Source organism: Astatotilapia calliptera, chromosome 19, assembly GCF_900246225.1.
Source record: "Astatotilapia calliptera chromosome 19, fAstCal1.2, whole genome shotgun sequence".
NCBI lineage: Eukaryota > Metazoa > Chordata > Actinopteri > Cichliformes > Cichlidae > Astatotilapia > Astatotilapia calliptera.
In genome coordinates this window covers 18,584,590-18,604,721 of record NC_039320.1, presented here as the reverse complement: position 1 = coordinate 18,604,721, position 20,132 = coordinate 18,584,590, and the positions used below count along the sequence as shown (strand labels likewise).

The 20,132-nt window shown below is 37.5% G+C and overlaps 1 protein-coding gene and 3 gene segments (V, D, J or C); 1 reads left to right on the top strand and 3 right to left on the bottom strand.

Annotated features, from left to right (window-relative positions):
- Window positions 1–2,098: 2,098 nt before the first annotated feature.
- On the top strand, window positions 2,099–2,800 carry LOC113012031 (Ig lambda chain C region-like). The segment is given in 1 exon segment: window positions 2,099–2,800. A coding segment is annotated over 1 exon segment (405 nt).
- A 2,766-nt stretch (window positions 2,801–5,566) lies between these two features.
- Window positions 5,567–6,342, bottom strand: LOC113012035 (immunoglobulin kappa variable 1D-12-like). The segment is given in 2 exon segments: window positions 5,567–6,049; window positions 6,142–6,342. Coding segments are annotated over 2 exon segments (378 nt in total).
- Window positions 6,343–8,847: 2,505 nt separating this feature from the next.
- On the bottom strand, window positions 8,848–9,391 carry LOC113012039 (Ig kappa chain V region 3381-like). The segment is given in 2 exon segments: window positions 8,848–9,155; window positions 9,327–9,391. Coding segments are annotated over 2 exon segments (357 nt in total).
- A 3,698-nt stretch (window positions 9,392–13,089) lies between these two features.
- mapre3a (microtubule-associated protein, RP/EB family, member 3a) lies at window positions 13,090–20,126 on the bottom strand. Of its 2 annotated transcripts, none has more exons than XM_026152740.1 (7): window positions 19,964–20,126; window positions 17,783–17,905; window positions 17,528–17,673; window positions 17,197–17,389; window positions 15,579–15,721; window positions 15,317–15,469; window positions 13,090–14,494 (listed from the first exon to the last, which is right to left on the bottom strand). In XM_026152740.1, the coding sequence occupies exons 2-7, from the start codon at window positions 17,901–17,903 to the stop codon at window positions 14,426–14,428; spliced, it is 825 nt and encodes a 274-aa protein (XP_026008525.1). In that variant the 5' UTR covers window positions 17,904–17,905; window positions 19,964–20,126; the 3' UTR covers window positions 13,090–14,425. The 2 variants fall into 2 exon arrangements, with proteins under 2 accessions (XP_026008525.1, XP_026008526.1); XM_026152741.1 differs by having other exon boundaries at window positions 17,233–17,389; window positions 19,964–20,123.
- Window positions 20,127–20,132: the final 6 nt, after the last annotated feature.

Sequence of the window (20,132 nt, the reverse complement as noted above, 5' to 3'; positions counted from 1 at the left end):
TCAGTCAGTGATCTCATGTATAACCAGCTGTGTGTGAAAGTGTGAGTGATACAGTCCTACCACATCGCAAGGTGCAGCAGATCATCAAGTGGAAAAGAAGCGAATCTCAGTAGTTACATTTTGGAATAAGGATGTAATGTGACACAATATGGAACAAGTAAAGTACTGTGGATACTTTCCAGAGGCGCTGTATTTGTACCTACCATTTTCTAATTGATCATTATACAAATCATTATACACGTGGGATCATACAGTATTAAAAACTCAGATCACTTTGTTTTATAATCATCAAGAGACTTAATGGGAATATAAATGTAAAAAAAAATCTGATCTTTCTGTGTAATTTGCCAACTCTTCCTGTGAATACAGGTGGAAACACAATGAGAAAGCGACTTTGTGGATGGGTCTGGGTTTTTTTTATCCTTTCTAAAATCACCCCAAATTAAATATATCTGCACAATTCTGGATTTAGTGCTTGGTGAGGTTACTGTCAGCTCTGTTTTCAGTGGTCTGTGTCAGAGTTTCTTCCTCTTCAGCAGCTGCAGTCAGTTCCTGCTGTAACAGCTCAGTGTCTCTGCAGTCTGACTGAGGGAGGTTTTTGTACGACTGCAAATTACTGTGTGAACACAGTAGTATTGTTTATTACATGGGCACTGTTACAGTAGTAAATTGCTGCATCTTCAGCCTGAACTCCACTGATGGTCATAGAGAAGTCAGATCTGCTTCCACTGCCACTAAATCGAGTTGGCGTTCCTGACTGAATTTTGTTCCCCTGTTTTATTAGGAGCTTTGGAGTCTGTCCAGATTTCTGTTGATACCAGGACATACACTGGTTATCACTATCAGGACAATATGCAACATTTTTACTGTTTTTACACGTCAGAGTGACAGTGGATCCAGGAGTAGATGTCACTACTGGAGGTTGAGTCACAGTCACCTGACCGCTGCATCCTGCAGACAAAAACAAATCATTCATTTATCAGCAGAAATCAATGAGAGAAAAAGCAGCACATCATGTTTGAAATGTTGCTGAGTGAATGAACCTGTAAAACAGCAGCAGGTCAGCGTCCAGATGAGGATGGTGATGAGAGTCATGGTGGTTGTGCTTTCTGCTGTGTTGACTGACAGATGTGAGTCCTGCAGTGTTGAAGTCACAGGACTATAAACCTTCTCAGTTCTCTGGAGGATCAGCTGATGATGCAAAGCCTCCTCTCTATGGAAATCATTTCTCTGCTCTCAACACACTGAAGGAAACTTTGTGACACAAACATGAGAAGTACACTAAAAATACACTAAAATGATCTTAAGTACAACAATAGAAAAGCAGGTGAGGGTTTTGTCCATTCTGGTTCTCACAAATGCTTTTTTTCCCCTCTGCACCTTCCGTACTTACAAGCTTTACTTTAGATTAATATATTTGGCATAATTTACTATGAGTAGTTATTAATTAATTAATTAATTTATGATATGCAGTTGTGTATTTTCCAGTTGTAGAAATGTAAAACTAAACCACATGATTAGGAAAACTGTAGAATACATTGGAAACATATTTATATGTTTTTAACACCTGGATTAAAATGGCACTTTGGTTTGTATGTTTACTTTTGGTTTTAGTATCAACAAATACAATATACCTGTAAAACTGTTTTGTTATTTTGTCATAGTTTCGGAATTCATATTTCTTAAAACGTTTCTCTTTGCTGTTTTAAACAGTTTTTGTGTGGTTTTTTAAAAAAAAAAAGAAAATTTGTGTAATGTTAAAATTATGTTTTATCTTTCAGGTCTTATTACTAAAAGTACAATTATGATAATCATGACTTAAATTCATTAAATACTTTTAAGTCGCTTTAGTGTAATCATCTTCTGCATTTAATGAGGTGTGCTGTGATGTTTTACATGAAAAAAAGGTTCATTTTCAGTTGTTAGATGCTTGATCAGAGTACAGGAGGTTTTTGTACGGCCACTTAATGAGTTTGTATCACTGTGGAGGACTTTTGGTGGTGTTTGTTGATCTATTTCTTTATTGTTTGTATTTTGAAAATAACTTTTTTGAAATATTAATTTAATTGGATTTCCCCAAAAGTAAAAAAGGGTCAGTAAACACAGACCAGCTTTGAGTTCATGGATGATTGATTGTACTTGAAGTTTAAAAGGAAGTGAAAGAAGCAGATGACAAAGTTTCAACTGTACATGAGTGTTTCAACTCTGTGAGTGAAACATTGAAAATTATCACATAGATGAGATATTTACTGTAAAACATTAAAGAAATAATAATATTCATCAATCAACAATGATTAAAGACCATGTAGGTATTCCTTTCCTGCTTTCATTCTTATGTCTTTGGTTGCTCTTCTCCCCACTCTCTCCTCCAGTGGGTGTGTTGAGGCCCACCCTCACTGTCCTCCCTCCATCCAAAGAGGAAGACAAACAGAGTAGTGCCACTCTGGTGTGTCTGGCCACCGGGGGCTTCCCCTCAATCTGGAAGCTGGGCTGGAAGGTGGGGAGCACCAGCACATCCTCAGGGGTGTCAAGCAGCCTGGAGGTCTTGTGGACAGATGGTCGCTACAGCTGGAGCAGCACCCTGAGCCTCTCTGCAGACCAGTGGAGGAAGGCGGGCTCAGTGAGCTGTGAGGCCAGTCTGAGTGGACAGTGCCCCATCACTCAAACCCTGGACCCTGACCACTGCTCAGAGTAGAGCTTCAACAACACTTCCTGTCTCCAAATAACACTGTGTTTCCTCTGTTGCAATATTTCTGGAAAAAAAATCATTCTCTATTGATGCGCATGCAAATTTCACCAACCAATCTTATCCATATTCTGCTTTAAAAATATGCTGTTAAAAAAACAAGTCATAACAAAATAAAAGCTTTTGAAAAATCAATTTTCTGTAATCATTATGCCAATAGTTTATTACACAAAAATGCTTATTAAACCATCATATTTCTATCTGAAATATGGACAGTTTTGAAGTCCAGTAAGTATTACATAACATTTTATAGTTTTTTTAATTTTATTTTTTTTTTGCCTTATTTACTTATGAACATTTAATTGAAAAATCTTTATAATCCCAGCAATGTAGTTCTTCAGTTTTGTTTAGATTCATTGTGTTTGTGTTTGATGGACCAGTTTCTTTCATTGCAGTCTGTCACTCTGCACCTGCAGCCTTCAGCCAGACTGAAAGAGGTTTTTGTACAGTTCTAAGTCACTGTGTGAACACTCCACCACCATGGTAGCCCAAACAAAAACCACTGATGGTTAAAGTGTACTGAGAACCAGATCTGCTGCCACTTGAACGAGTCAGAGATCCTGAGAAGAAAGTTAATGATGAGTCTCTCCAATTTTCTGAAGGTACCAACTGAGATCAGCACCAATATTTGAACTCCCTGTGGCGCTGATGGTCACAGTCCCACCAAGACTGACAGACTTGGTTTTATCAGTCTGAGTCAGAAAATTATTGGCAAAAGACTCTGAAACGAAGAATAAAATGACAAGTTTGTTTTTTAGACACAAACATAAAAAGAACAAAGAAAATTTCATCAAATATAAAACAGTCTGTGTCTTAAATGTGAGAATCTCTCACCCTGACTCAGAAAGCCTAACAAAAGAACCACCAACATTGGAAACACCATCCTGACTCAGTTTTCAGTGGAAGTGCATGAGAGCATGTGTGACAGCAGAACTTAAACTGTGAGAAGCAGTAATGCATGAAAGTGTGCAAAACTCGTTTTAGGAAGAAACCACCCACCTCTCCCAATGAAACCCAAAACACAGAGGTCAGGTGAGGAGAGGATCATTTAATCTTTTCATTTTATTTATATATCCTATTTTTGTGTACTGGTCATCATGATTGTGTTCTACTTTCTTTCCTTTCCCTTAAATATTTTTACCATATTATGTATTGTCATCTAGATATTAATTATGCTGTGAAAGAGTATCCTCTACACGCATATGCGAATCTAATGTATTCATGTGTAGTCTTCATTTAAACTTATTAGGATTCTGCATCAGTGTTTCCAGTTCAGTTTTTAATAGTTTATTAATATGTTATTATATAGAAAAAGGCTGCTTTGCATTTTGCATGCTTATTACACAGAAACTACCACAGGTAATTGAGTGGTAATAGCTTAGAAATTATCACATTATAATTTTCTTTTTGGGGGGAGCAGCACAGTGGCACGATGGTTAGCACTGTTGCTTCAGAGCAAGAAGGTCCTGAATTCAGTTCCAGTGGAGTTTGCGTGTTCTCCCCGTGTTTGTGTGGGTTCTCCCTGGGTACTCTGGCTTCCTCCCACAGTCCAAAGATATGCAGTTCTTGGGGATAGGTTAATTGGTAACTCTAAATTGCCTGTGGGAGTGAATGTGAGTGTGAATGGTTGTCTATCTCCGTGTGTTAGCCCTGTGCTATAGTAAATTTGTCTTTTATATTATATTTATAGTCTCTGCGTAGTTGGAAATCAGTCATATGGCTCTCTACTTACATTTTGTTCAGGTCAGCTGACCACAGCGACACACACATACACACAAGCAAAAGCAATTTACTGGAGCTCACAACACAAATTATGATGTGACTTATTTCTAAGTAATTATTTTCCCCACACTGCTATGTCAATAGCTTGAAAATGGTGAGGAATTGTATGAAAATGATGTGACATAACACAGTAGGAAAAAACTTGAAACTGGCAGTTGGTTTTTGTTGTTTTTAAATGTCATGATGAACAAACTTCCTATGAATACAAAGGTAAAGAAAATATATTTCATTTGTTCATATGAACGACTACTCTTGTTGTGACTACAGTCATGAAACCTAACTAAAATTAGTTGTTATGTTTTTATTAAAAATGTAATTATTTATTTATTTAAATCCTTATGTTAAAATGCCCTTGAATGTGTTTATTGCTCAGGGAGGTTACTGTGAGGTCTGTGTTCAGTGGTCTGTGTCAGAGTCTCTTCCTCTGCAGTCAGTTCCTGCTGTAACAGCTCAGTGTCTCTGCAGTCTGACTGAGGGAGGTTTTTGTACGACTACAAATCACTGTGTGAACACATAAGCACTGTTTATGTTATGTTGACTCTGACAGTAGTAAACTGCTGCATGAAAGGTGACCAATTTTATTCACTTCATCAGTCATCTTTAACGGCTTGGCTGATTAGTTTCTAATTTCAGGTAAAGTCTAAAAAAACGTATAGTTTGCAAGGTTTAATTTAGCTATGTTAACACATTTATGCACTGTAAATGAAGCTACCAGTTTTTTTAATTAATGTGATTATTATTGCTAATAATGTTTTTGGTCTTTGATATAAATCAGTAGAAATCGTATGGTCTCAACCAACGTGTTGTGGAGAGTCAATAGTTTGACTGTTGAGGAAATTGTTCTTGTTTTTCTTTTGTTTTGTTTTGTTTATACACGTGAGTTCATACAGTATTAAAAAATCAGATCATTTTGCTTTATAATCATCAAGAAGCTTAATGGGAATATAAATATAAAGAAAAATCTGATCTGTTTGTATAATTTGCCAACTCTTCATGTAAATAGTTGGAAATGCAATGACAAAGTAACTTTGTGGATTTTTTTTTATTCCTTTCTAAAGTCACCCCAAAACAAATCTATCTGTGTTCAGTGGTCTGTGTCACAGTTTCTTCCTCTTAAGCAGCTGTACTCAGTTCATGCTATAACAGCTCAGTTTCTCTGCCATCTGACTGAGGGAGGTTTTTGTATGACTACAAATCACTGTGTGAACACCCCACCGCTATGCACACTCTGACAGTAGTAAACTGCTGCATCTTCAGGCTGAACTCCACTGATGGTCATAGAGAAGTCAGAGCTGCTTCCACTGCCACTAAATCGAGATGGTGTTCCTGAATGTCTTATGCTCACATGTCGAATTAGGAGCTTTGGAGTTTGTCCAGATTTCTGTTGATACCAGAACATACCCTCACGACCATCAACCCATGTGTAAACAGCTTGGCTGGTCCTACAGGTCAAAGTGACACTGTATCCAGGAGTAGATGTCACTACTGGAGGTTGAGTCACAGTCACCTGACCGCTGCATCCTGCAGACAAAAACAAATCATTCATTTATCAGCAGAAATCAATGAGAGAAAAAGCAGCACATCATGTTTGAAATGTTGCTGAGTGAATGAACCTGTAAAACAGCAGCAGGTCAGCGTCCAGATGAGGATGGTGATGAGAGTCATGGTGGTTGTGCTTTCTGCTGTGTTGACTGACAGATGTGAGTCCTGCAGTGTTGAAGTCGCAGGACTATAAACCTTCTCAGTTCTCTGGAGGATCAGCTGATGATGCAAAGCCTCCTCTCTATGGAAATCATTTCTCTGCTCTCAACACACTGAAGGAAATTTATATATCTTATTTTTGTTTATTGAACATTTTGAATGTGTTCTACTTTCTTTCCTACCTGAAATATTTTTACCATTTTATGTATTGTCATCTAGATATTAATTATGCTGTGAAAGAGTATCCTCTACACGCATATGTGAATCTAATGTATTCATGTGTAGTCTTCATTCAATTTTAATTATTATGATTCTGCATATGTTTTTCCAGTTCATTCAATTAAGTTTTTTAATAGGTTAATAATATGTTAATATATAGAAACGGGCAGCTTTGCATTTTGCATGCTTATTACATGGAACTACCACAGGTAATTGAGTGGTAATAGCTTAGAAAACAAATCATTCATTTATCAACAAAAATAAATGAGGGAAAAAGCAGCACATCTTGCTTGAAATGTTGCTTGGCTTCATCAGTCTGAGTCAAAAAGTTATTGGCAAATGAGCCTGAAATGAAGAAAAAAATAAAAACTAACTAACAAAAGAACCACCTTTTTTGACCTCAAATTTTACTGAGAAAGAATGAGTAACATATTTTAATATTTTATATTTTTTTTATAACACACTCTGCAGTTTCAGATGCATTTTGAGTTCCTGAAAATAACTGCATTATTATTGCTTTAACATGATGATGCTGGCATTTTTGCTCAGACCTCACAGAGCTTTTTGATTTTAAACTCATTAGATAATAATTATTGAAGCTCAAGAAGACCAGATCCTCAGTCTGTGAGGTAAAACTTGTTTTGTTTTAACATACTAACTACTAATCTAGCAGGTTGTATATGTTACTGCATGTTTACTTATAAAGTCAAGTCTCTGTCTATGGTATGAAACTAATCTAATCCAAAGGAAAAAATCTGTATTCTGGAGTTTATTTTACCTTTTGCTTTGGAACTATAGATTCTAAGAACAATGTTTGTTTCTGCAGAAGGAAACTGTTTGCATAACTGAAGTGTGAAGCTGAAAAAAGGAGCGCAAATGTCAATTTCACTACCCGTTAATGAGTATCAGGGAGTTTCTATGGAACAGTGTTGTCTCTAATCTCCTCCGAGAGATCATCGCTGCAACACATCAGTCCCTAGTTTAATTTGATATTAGTATAACTAATGTGCTTGTTCTCACACATATGTTTCAACACAGCAGTAATTTAGATCTTCATAAGTTCAGAGTTGAGGTAATTACAGATTTCTGTGCTGGCTGTACAGCTCAGAGAGACGGCCTTATAGACTTAAAGACAGCTGTCCACCCAGCAAAACATTAAAAACTGTCATTTTACAGAAGGGAAAAAAATTCTGTATCATACTGAAACTATAGAAAACTATTTTGCATCCAGGGTGTGCGACAGATATTCAAATTAATGCATGGGTCAGTGAGCACACACCTGCACCAATGGAGTCTGGGTGGAAATTGTACATTGCTGCTGTACAAATAGTGCCCTCTTATGTCAAAATAAGAGAATACATATAAAATTGACTGATACACAGATCCAAAAAGCAGACTGGACATCGATGAAAAAACACATTTTCTTTGTCTCCTTCTGGCCAATTGTAATTTTCTTTAATTCATTTCTGTCAAGTCAAGGTTTTTATACATGTTTTGTCTGTCTGTGTCTCAGTTGCCATTTTGTGACTTTTGCATTCAATGTATTTCTTTATAGAGTGTTTTTATACTTTGGCTTATTTGGTTATTAATTTGCTTATTTGCATTTCCTTATATTGTTTTATGCCATTTTGCTATGTTTCCCTGTGACAGGAAACATAATCAAGATCAATTTCAAATAAAAGTAAATATATGTTTTATATTAAATGTTTAACTGAAAAATACATGTATTGTAAATACATGTATAAAGTACGGGTACCTTGTTTATGTGATATGTGAAGTTCTTTTTTTACATTTGCATTATATTGTAAATGTGGAACACTTTGTGACTTAGTCTATGTATCTATCTTAAATGTGAGAACTCTATTTTAAAAACTGTTAGAACATCTTATTATTATGTTACCTTATTGTGTGCAGTGCAAAATGTAGAGAAGAAAATACAATGTACTACAGATTTTTAAGACTGTAGTGCCACTTCAATGAAAATCCTTTCAGTAACTGACCACCAATCTATCACACAGTCATGGTTATAACCCGTTATTTATTGTTTCAGTAACATAACATGTTTTAGTTTTGTCTATTCTGTATTATTGTAGGCCCTTTCCTTACAATATAAAGCTCTCTGAGGCAACTGTTGTGATTTAGCTGTGATTTAGTGTATTTTGTAACAGTAAATAATATGTTTCTATTCTATTAGTTGATCAGTTCAAGAAGAAAACTACATTTACTGTTTTTTAGCAGAGTTAAATCAGCATGTTTAAGCTTTTAGTATGTTAGTATGTTCTTGTGTTTGTGCTCTTTTTGTGTTCACTGGGCCAGTAACTTTCATCACAGCCTCTGCACCAGCTATCTGCACCTGCAGCCTTCAGTCTTGCTGAAGGAGGTTTTTGTACAGCTATATATCACTGTGTGAATGCTCCACCATGGGCACCCAGACAATAATAATCTCCAGCATCTTCAGCCTGAACACCACTGATGGTTAAAGTGTACTGAGAATCAGATCTGCTGCCACTGAATCGTGACGGAGTTCCCGAGGAGCGAGTTGATGCTCTGTATATAAGGAGTTTGGGAGGCTGTCCAGGTTTCTGAAGGTACCAACTGAGATCAGGACCTATATTTGAACTCCCTGTTGCGCTGATGGTCACGGTCCCACCAAGACTGACAGACTTGGCTTCATCAGTCTGAGTCAGAAAGTTATTGGCAAATGACTCTGAAATGAAGAAATAAAACAAAGACTTTAACAGAATCTTTTAACTTTCAAATAGTAAACATCAGTAAGGCATTTTAAACTCTCAAACTCAATGTACACAGAAGGAGCAGATAACATGTCACCAAACATAAAATTTGTTTTATATGTCAGAAATGTTTTCAAAACTCTCACCCTGACTCAGAAAGCCTAACAAAAGAACCACCAACATTGGAAACACCATCCTGACTCAGTTTTCAGTGGAAGTGAATGAGAGCATGTGTGACAGCAGAACTTAAACTGTGAGGAGCAGTGATGCATGAAAGTGTGCAAAACACACTGTAGGAGGAAACCACCCACCTCTCCCAATGAAACAGAAAACACAGAGGTCATGTGAGGAGAGGCTCATTCAACCTTTCCATTATATTTGTCTCATTAACAGGGCCCATATTAGTTGGTCGCCAGATACTGGTTGGTTCATTTTGCTCATTCTGACAAACCAAATCTATATTTAAATGTAAATACATGAACATCAATTAAAAGGAAGGTATATTAAACTGATGTAATATTATCTTTTTTCTATGTGCTGAAAGATGTTCAGTTCTACACAACTCATGACAGCATAAATCTATGAAAACCCAACAGGTTTGAGCTGATTTCTTTACAGGTACCTGTGCTGACTGTACAGCTCGGAGAGACGGTATCGCCTTGTTTTATAGACGTTGATAATTGTGTATCAGAATCAGAGCTAGGTTAGCTGTCAGTCCAGTAAAATATTTAAAATATATATTTTTTAAGATTTTTTTTATCATCGCATAATAAAAACTTTTTTTCAAAAATGTTTTTTTCTGGGATGATAATATGGAATATATAGCAAATATTCAAATTACAGCATGGGTCAGTGAACACACCTGCACCTGGAGAGTCTGCATGGGAAATTATACCCCTCTGTTTATATGAAAACAAATAGCGCCCTCTTGTGTCATAAAAAGAGAATACACATAAAATTAAATCCACCAAATTGATACAAAAAGCAAACTGGACATCGGAGCGACTCTGAAAGAGACACAAAATTACAGGAGTGGCTTAAAAACAATATGCCCTGCCTCTTTCTAGTGATCTATATTAAAAATAATAATAATTGCTATAATGATCTTTGTCGAGAGTTTGTGTTTCTTTGCAATTTTGCATCTACATACATTATTTTACAGTATTTTGCATTGCTTAACATGACAATTTCCTTTTGGTGTTTTTTTTTCCACACCTCATATTTGTTTGTAGTGTTTTGTAGTCATTTTTTCCTGTTTTATACCTCTTTTTATTGCATCCTTTTATGGTCATTTTTCACCTCCGAGTAGCCAAAAACTGTCACTTTGTTTGAAGTGGGACAGTCACTTAACATAACAGTTTATCCATGGATCTCATTAATTGAGATCCAAATCTCTGAGGCCATACTTTAATTATAATTTACATCATGTCTAAATTTTATTCAGTGCCAGAAATTATTCTTTTCAGTCTCACATATTTCTAACTGGAGCAGGTGTTCTGGTTAAAAAACACATAATGATGTATATTACTGTGTCCTAAGGAATTGTGTCAACTTGTTGAGTAAACACATCAACAAGTTTCAGTGTTTGCAGTGATTGTCTAAAGTTTCTGGAAATTGAAACAGTCTCATCTGTTACTCCAGCCACCTAAAACAAATTTCATAATACTATGTGTCTAAGGGTTATCATTATATTGTGATTTTTGAGTGCAGATTGCATAGTTCAGGAAACCAAAGATGAATTTTTAAAAAAGAATCTGGAAAAAAAAATAGAAATCCTCTTTTGTTGTGTTCATTTTACCAATAAAACAATCATATGCATAGTAAGAGCTGTTCAAAATACCGAACATTACACAAAATACAAAATATACAAAAGAAACCTGCAACACCTCCAATTACCACCAGAGGGCTGAAACGTAGAACTTCAGAACATTTTTCTTCCAATTTAAAAAAAATGAAAACGTTTCATTCACAAAAAAAGACTACAAGCAAAAGACCTGAATATTCCTAGAATTAATCTATGCAGGAAGATCAAGATTCACTCATCTTTCATCGTTACTGGGTGTCAGGCTTCTCTATTCCTTGCAACACTTTCACTTTTCCCTTGCTGTCTAACTTAACTCTGTATTCATCACTCTGCTCCAGTCATTTTCTTGTCCCCCTTCTGCAAACCAGTCAGCCTCTGTGTGATGATCTTTAAATCGCACTGCTTTTCTGTCATTCAGCCTTTGAGACTCTCATTGTTACTTCCTGCCTCTTCCCCATCCCTACCTCATTCTGGCCAGATCGAGCTCCTCACCCTTATCTCCACCTGCTTCATCTCCACCACCAGCGTCTAGACTCCAGGGGTCCTGTTCTACTTCCTGTTCTACATAGCACTATGGGGGCGTAATTGCTAAATAGCTGTATTTCAATAAATCATGTTCAGTTCCTTCAAAATGATGTCTCCTTATTGAGGTGCATGTGATTGCACAAATTGCACAATATATCTTCAAGCAATGACCAAATGTAACAACACTTGTTGGAAAATACATATTTATTTACTTATTTTGTCAGAAGATTCAATAACCACTCCATTTTCAAAAATAAATAAGCAAATTAGAATTTTCTGGCAATTGTTTTGTGGTTCAGGCTTTACAGGGTTAACTTTATCATTTTATACCAGAATTCCTCAGAAGTTAGTTCTGCAGACTTCCAGGATCCTGAAATTATCTCATCTAAATGAAAGGAATGATACATGTTAAAATAATCACTGAAATGCCATCTGCTGTGAAAAGTGCATATTTTCATGATCATATCTCCTTGTACCAGCTAGAACACAATGTGGCAGATTTCTTTCCTGCCATTAAAAGAATGTATAGTGTCACTGGACCATATTTACTAATAGTTGTTTAAACACAAATAATGCGTATATGAATGTTCCATCTGCCAATCTGTGATTTATCAATATTTTCATACCTGAATTTGTTTGTACTTCAGTTCATTAGTGGTCTTGGTAGTGCCCATTTTGAGTCCCTATATCTTTCTGAAACATTCACTAATGTTCACTGGTTTTTATATGATACATTGAATTCTATTAAATGTAAATGTATTGTCATGCACTGTAGCTTCATGACTCTAAGATTATAAGCATTAGAATTAATGTATCAATGGGAAGGTGGTCAATTTTTACCATTTTAATGTTGCAAAAATAATCTTATGAACATTAACTGTTATTAACACACATTTGATCTTATGACTTAATACACTTGAGGAAAAAAATATTAGATTTTAAAAAAAAGAAGACTGGAAATATGGCAAATGTCATATTAGAAAAAATATTGACATTTTGGATAATTCTATTAACTGGCAAAAGGATGAGGCACATGATCAATAGTGGGTCATGACCTTTTAAGTGACAACTCCCACTAGGGTGTAAATACCTGGGGCTCTCCACCATTTGGTTTTAGAACTGAAGAAGCTTCTTTGATGAGAGGAAACTCATCTTCAACAAACTTACAGAAGTCCAGTGACTTTCTTTCCAAGCTCCCAAGACATGAAATTGCACTGATTTTTTTTTAAATTTCAGGATCATTCTGTGAATTAAACCTTTGTGAAGCACGGAGATTTCAAGATCCTAGCAACAGCCTTGCTTTATAGTTATACAACCAATTCAGTTTGTGGTATAATTATCTCTGACACGTATACTGTGATTTCCCTGGGCTGTATTTCAGGTCATGAAAGGTGACCAATTTTATTCACTTCATCAGTCATCTTTAACGGCTTGGCTGATTAGTTTCTAATTTCAGGTAAAGTCTTAAAAAAACATATAGTTTGCAAGGTTTAATTTAGCTACGTTAACACATTTTAACTTTCCTAATACAATCCCAGTCATTCACCACAATGCATCACCCCAAATACACCAAAAACAACTTGTTTCACAACTGTTTATTTATTCAAAACTCAAAAGATGAGTGTTCTGTAGATGTTTATATGGTCGATGAATGCGAGTTCCAGAGTAGATAACAGCCAGTTTGCAAAGTAAAAATAACTAGGGAAGGACAAGGAGAGTTCCTTGTTTGATGACCAGTCAACTGGTCTTAGATCTCTAAATAATGACTTTCTCTGAGACACCTCTAAAACCCTGGGCAACCCTTTACAGCAAATTTAAAGTATAAAGACAGCATGATTAGCAGTAGAACATGTGAAAATGTCTCTGTTTTTAATTCAGTGTCAGGCTTTTTCATATTGTAGAGTTAAACCTTTAGATCTGCTACACTCGATAACCAAGTTGCCAGAATCCAGGTGCCTTTCCACCTTTACATTTTACACCTAAATAGACTGCGGTATGTCAGCCTAAAAAGATACAATGGCAATTAACCAGGATCGTGCGACATCCAAGAAAATCTGCACACAAAATACACATACAAAATATCACTCATTCACAGTCAATGTGTAACATTCTCATGCTCAGATATGTTGCTGATCAATAATGAATAATTGCAGAGCACTTATCATAAGTCTTGAGTCATTACACCAAAGAATTTCCTTCAGCATTTCTACATGCCATGGACCCACCGTCACAGAAACCAAAAGCTTGACTGAAGCACAAACCGATATGAGTAACACACATGGCCTCAGCTTTCAGTTCACGTACAGTAGGTCTGCACCAATTTTGCTACAGAAAGTTAAATGAAATATAAATAATAAATAATAAAGTGTTAATAAAAAGTCAGTTTTGTTACAGTTTTAGTAGCTCAAGGAGTGTCCTGATTGCACATGGGAGCAGTGTTGTCCTGTGCTCTAACAGTAGTATTAACAACGCACCAAAGGCAAATAAGTTACTCCATAAAGAGCAAAGACATTGTTCCTTCGGTAATCAAAATGTCGGTAATATTTACAGACTTAAACTCAACTGTTCGCCATAACAACCTCCATGCCAGCCAGCTCTCGGCTCTATTTTCTGCATTACTCATGCTGAAATAACTGGGGATGTGTCATACATTACTGTTATTGTTACTGTGTAAATGGAGGCAGGGAGGAGCAGCAAATATTGATACGGAGATGTTGTGAAGAGTGTGTAGATGGCCAGAGGATGGAGGGGGAGGTTACCAACAGATATGCACATGAGAAAGAAAGGAAAACACAGACAGAAAGCTGGGATGATGGTGAGTATTTACAGAAAGCGTGCAAACAGGAGAAAAAAAATGAGGGGAAAAAGAAGAGGGGAAGAAAGATGGAGATGTTTGAGGGTAGGGACACGATGGGTTCAGTATTCGTCCTGGTCCAGGTGAGCTTGCTCATCGAGGTCTTCATCATCTGGAGGTGCAAAGCCTTCCTAAGATACAGAAAAAAATATATATATATATATTATCATATCACCATATTAGAGCACTTTGCTCTTGCACTGCAGGCTTACTTGTTGTTCCTAGAGTATTTAAAGTAGAATGGAAGGTGAGCCTTCAGTTTTCAGGCCCCTCTTCTATGGAAGCAGCTTCTAGTTTGGATTCGGGAGACACACACTATTGCAACTTTTAAGATTAGGCTTAAAACTTTCCTTTCTATAATTAGGGCTGGATCAGGTGACCCTGAATCCTCCCTTAGTTATGCTGCAATAGGCGTAGGCTGCTGGGGGATTCCCATGACCCTGTATTGTGTTCTCTACACCTGTTGCAACTTTGCACTGATCATCACCTGTGTTCATCTATATATCAATCTGCTTAGCACTTTTTTTTTTTTATTTAAGTGTTTGTCTTAATGTATGTCTCACACAAAGTACCTAATTTCCTAATGTTGTAAATCTGTTCAACATTTGGCAATAAAACCCTTTCTGATTCTGATTCTGATTCTAATTCTAAATTGGTCATGGGGGATCATATGATTGTTGGGTTTTTCTCTGTATGTATTTAAAAAAGTGCCTTGAGACAGCTGATGTTGTGATTTGCGTTGAATAAATTGAATTGTATTGTATTGAATTGAATTGAATTGAATTGAATTGAATTGAATTGAATTGAATTGAATTGAATTGAATTGAATTGAAAGCAAGAAGGGCAGAAAACCTGATAATATTTTATCAGGTCTTCTGCTCTCCTTGCTTTTCACTGTCAACAGTGGAGAGAGTATGGCAATCTGTTATATATCTGTTATAATGGCTAGATACCTCTGTTGCGTAGAGAATGTTAATTATCCTGCTGAGAATGGGGTTGTTTTCACTCTCGTGCTCCTGGCAGATCAACTCGATATCCCGTAGTTTGCTGAAGTAGAAGTCTCTTTCCTTCTCAAGGCCATCTACAGTCAACTTCAACTCCATCAACTTAGAAAAACAGAAAAAGGTGCTTAAGCTGGTAGTCAAAAACTAGTCTGGAGGATGAAATCAGAACAAAAGAGCCACACGGCCTTCTGTCCTTCCCGTTCAACTCTACCTGTTGATTTAGCTCCATGATTTCAGCATCACTGCCCCCATTTCTTGACAAAGTCGGATTCTTCCTCAAGGCTGGAGTGTTATGTTGGACCCGCTGCGGTGTTGGCATGTTTTTGGGAACTGTTGGGGATGTCCTCTGTGGTCCTGGAGTGGTTAGAGATGGTGGGAGTGGTTCAGCATTTCATTTAAGACAGATTTATTGCACTTATTTTGGCTTGTTAGCAGTTGTGGCGATGGATATAGCACATTATAGAGCGCTGATGCAATCATCTTGTAGAAGAATTTTATGCCTTTGACATGTAAAAGGTTTCAAATTGTTTTACAACTAAACTGATAGAAATGACACATATTTAGAGTGCTGAGGTTAAATAGCCAAATTATCGATTCATTTATATAAATGACCAAAGGTTGTTTTAATTTGACTCAAGATCTTAAAAACGAAAAGACCTGTTGCCTACTAAACCTCTATAAGTGCTTAAGCAAAGGTGTTTCAGATAAACTCAAAGACAAAACATGCGAACACATTATCCACAGGCTGTATATAAAAGATGGAAGCGGCTTCCAGGTCTTAAAAGTAACGCTAATCAAGTAGTGCAAAACGTATTTTTATTTATCATTGTTTTTTGTTTTTACTGGCCAAGATGGGGTGGCTTTCCTGGTTGCAAATAGTTTTTGGGACTGTGCACAAGTCAGTGAAAAAATGCCCTTAATTCTCACAATGTATTGGTTGCTTCGATACATTACAAATGATATTCATGTTATAAATTATGGGCCTAATAATGGTAAAATAATTGCTATTCTTCAGGGTGCAACAGGCTAAGGAGCTGGCTGTTCAGTTTTTCTACTACGCACATTTTTAAGCCTGTTTTCCAAGTTGCTCAAACTGTTCATTATTAGCACCTGGCTAACCAAGATGGCTAACTAGTGCAAAAACCGGACGCTCATGTTCAAATAAGGTAAATGCCAGACTTGAGGCTTCGAAACAGCAGCCCACAAGGCAATGAGTGACATCCATCTTTTATATACAGTCTATGGTATTTTCAGTTTTAAAAATAAGTGCAATCATTCTTCCCATTTATAACACACTGCTTGCTAGTGACAAAGTCACAAAGCAGGCTTATGACATACTACAGCTTAAATTAGATTGTTTGCCATGATCTTCAAGCAAAAAGCTTTTACAGAGACAGGGCGAGGCTGTTCAGGCTGACACCACTCTCGTTAGTAGAAAGGGAAGAATTTGTTGTTATCAAACCAGCTTTAATAGAGACAAAGCTGCAACAGTGTTGCATCAGTCGCTCGATGCAGGACACTGGGGAAATAACTATATTTGCTGTTTCTGCAGGTGTTTGGGCATTATTGATCATGATCGATCAGAACAAATGTGGATTTTCTGCCAAACTAACGCTGCATCCCACTAGGCACTGTGACGATTACTAGAATATTACCAATGACTCACTTGTACCTAAAGTGTCATGGTTTTGCGAATGCTGGGCAGTGAGATGGATCAAAGAAGTCATTCTGTGAATCGTGCTGCTCACACCACTTGCTTGCAGGGAGCGCTTTTGAGCCATCCAAAGCTCAGCAAGACCGTGCAGCAAAGGCAAAATGTTTGGCTTTACCTTGGTTTCTCTTTGGTTTGTGGATAAAGTGATCACCTGGATTGGGGGGAGGGGCCACGTCCTGCCCCTGTCTGGCTAGTAAAGGGTCATACTCCTTGCCGTCATAGTTGGCGTCGAAGAACTTCTTGAACCACTGCACAAATTCAAAGTTGTCCTGGAATTTCCCTTTTACAAGCTTTTCTACAGGAATTATCTGGACAATGAAAACAGGAAATAGTTGAAAAGCTCCACTTGATACACACACGTATATCAGTATGAAAGGTAAAACAATTAATTATCTCAGGTATCATAAATGAAATAAATAATAAAACCATAATAAAGTGATTCTGACTTTGTCGACACTCATCCGTTTAAAAGCTGCCTGAAGAACTTTGAAGTTGTGTATAAATTCATGCTCCAGCTTGGCTTGAAATTTGACCTTCTTCAGAAGAATGCACCCCGGAAACAACATGTCCATGAACTGGCAATACGCCGCTCCTTGAAAACATAAAGACACAACAAATCAATCTCGTTATTTCGGTCAAGAGTTGCCCCAAAATTACCTCAGCAGCTTATTTCAGGGGGAAAAAATAACCTCAGGCCTCACCTGAACAGAGCTGTTCAATCTTGGTGTAAGTGAGATGCAAAGAGTCGTTGACCCACGCCAGCATGTCATGTCGGCTGAGGTTGTCAATGGACACAGATGTTGCGTACACATTCACTGCCATCCCTGAGTCGAAAAGAGAGAAACAACCACTCAGCTACATTTTCCTGTTAGCAAGACTTGAAAACCTTAAATGGAAGTTGAAGGAAGAATATTGGTCAATGATTAATCTCTCTGATTGGTCAGTGCAAGGTATGAGTATAAAAATGTAGGGATTGTTTTTATAGTATAATCTAGGCAAAGTAACCATTCTGCATGCTCCTTAACCAAGCTACCAACTACTGTACATAACATTTACCAAGCTTCTTATATTGGATTTGAAAGACTGAAACAGGACTTATTTAGGCCTTAAATAATGATTATTATTGCAATTAATTACTTGCTAAAAACAATGTGCCTATTTCTCATGCAAACACTGCAAAACATATAAACCTACTATACATGATTATTATGCCATTATCTACTACACCACTATGGCTTTTTATCACTAACAATTAACAATCATTATTAATTAGTTTTTAAACTGTGGCTTTCTTCCATGTGTTCCTTTTCCCTCTGCTCTTTTATCTTTCCCCTCACCCCCAACCAGCTACAACTGCTCCTCCCTAATCCTAGTCCTGCCAGAGGCTTCTTCCTGTTAAAAGGGAGTTTTTCCTTCCCACTGTCACCAGCACTTGCTCATAGAGTGTCAACTGATTGTTGGAGTTTTCTCTCTAATATTATAAGGTCTTTAACTTACAGTATCAAAGCACCCGAGGGTTGCTGTGATTTGGCGCTATATAAACAATGTTTATCTCGGTTAAACATAAAGAGATAGCAACACATTCAAGAAGCTGGAATTAGGAAATGTTAAACTGACTTCTGACTTCATTAACTTGTGAATCTACATCACTGCACTACTTTCACTGAATCCATTTTTTTTTTTTTTTTTTTTTACTGTACTGACCTGGATTTCTTCGTTGGGCCATGTTAATATTAAACCCTATAATCTATACAGGCAGGTTCCAAAAATGCACTGCAGTTTCTTCAATTTTTAGGAATTATTTTTTTACCCCCTGTCTGACTGTAAATCCTGGGGCTGGGCCACAGTCTGTTGCAGCTGTAAAGCCCACTGAGAATGGGGATATCAAGCTTTTAGGGAGGAAATTTGACTTTCAGACATAAACTGAGTCCCTAAGAAGCATCTTTATTCTCAGTTCTAATCTAAAAATGTGTTTCAAGCATAATCCTCCCTGATTATACAGAGAGAAAAAAATCCGGAGTATTTGTCAGCAGCTTTACACATCTGGCATCTCCAGCCTTCTCTGTGCTCACTTTGCTTGCCTGTTAATGCGGTGTCATGTCCAAATGATCTTGTAACACCTCAGACCTTTCCTGCACCAATATGCATATTAACACGGGCAACGTGGCGACTTTAAAATGATGCTTTTTAAGGTCACACGCCGCTCTGTCTGCACCTGACAGCCAAAGACTAATGAAACCACGTCTGTCAGTTTTTAGTTTGATGCTGAATCGTGCTGTGATTTCTGATGATAACACTTCTATTGTGAATGCACCTTCAGCAACGCATTCTCCCACGGGCCATTGGCTATACTGAAATTGCATGGCTGTAGCGTCTAACCCCACGAGCAACTACTAGCCAGGATGAGGAAAAAATCACAATGTTTCAGCTACATGAGCAGCAAAGGACCACGCAGTGGGCGTACATTTATTAAATAAGGGCACGAAGGGAAGTCTATCTATTCTCCAAAAATCTATCGGGCCTTGGAAAAAGCTCCCATAATGACTGCAGCAAAAAATTAATAAATAAAATCCTGAGCGCAAACCGCTGAAGTCAAGCAAGAGCAAATGGGCGGGGGTCTGACATTTCAACCCGAGCTGAGAACAATAAATGTGCTCGTTTGCTGGGTGCTTTTGGTTAAAAAAGCCGCAACGCTGGGTGTTGCTCTCATAGCGGCCCCCTCTACAGGCCTCCCCGAATACCTCAGGACTGTCAGCGCACGGGAAATATCCTCGCTGCATGGGAATAAAGCACAGCTCCCCGTTAAACCCCTTTACGCGCAGAAAAAGGAGAGATTTAAGAGACGGGGTGGGTCGGCAGGGCGTAAATGCGGCGATACTCACTGTATTCAGGAGCGTCTGTGGTGTTATCACGCTGGCAGTATTCCTTATGTCAATGCCCGTTGCTGTCGTCGTTGTCAGACCCTGCGCGGTGCAGTGCTTGGTAACGGGCCGCCCTGTCTGGGGCTGCAACAATTCAGCCTCTACTGCGCGTGCGCCCGACTCCATGCTG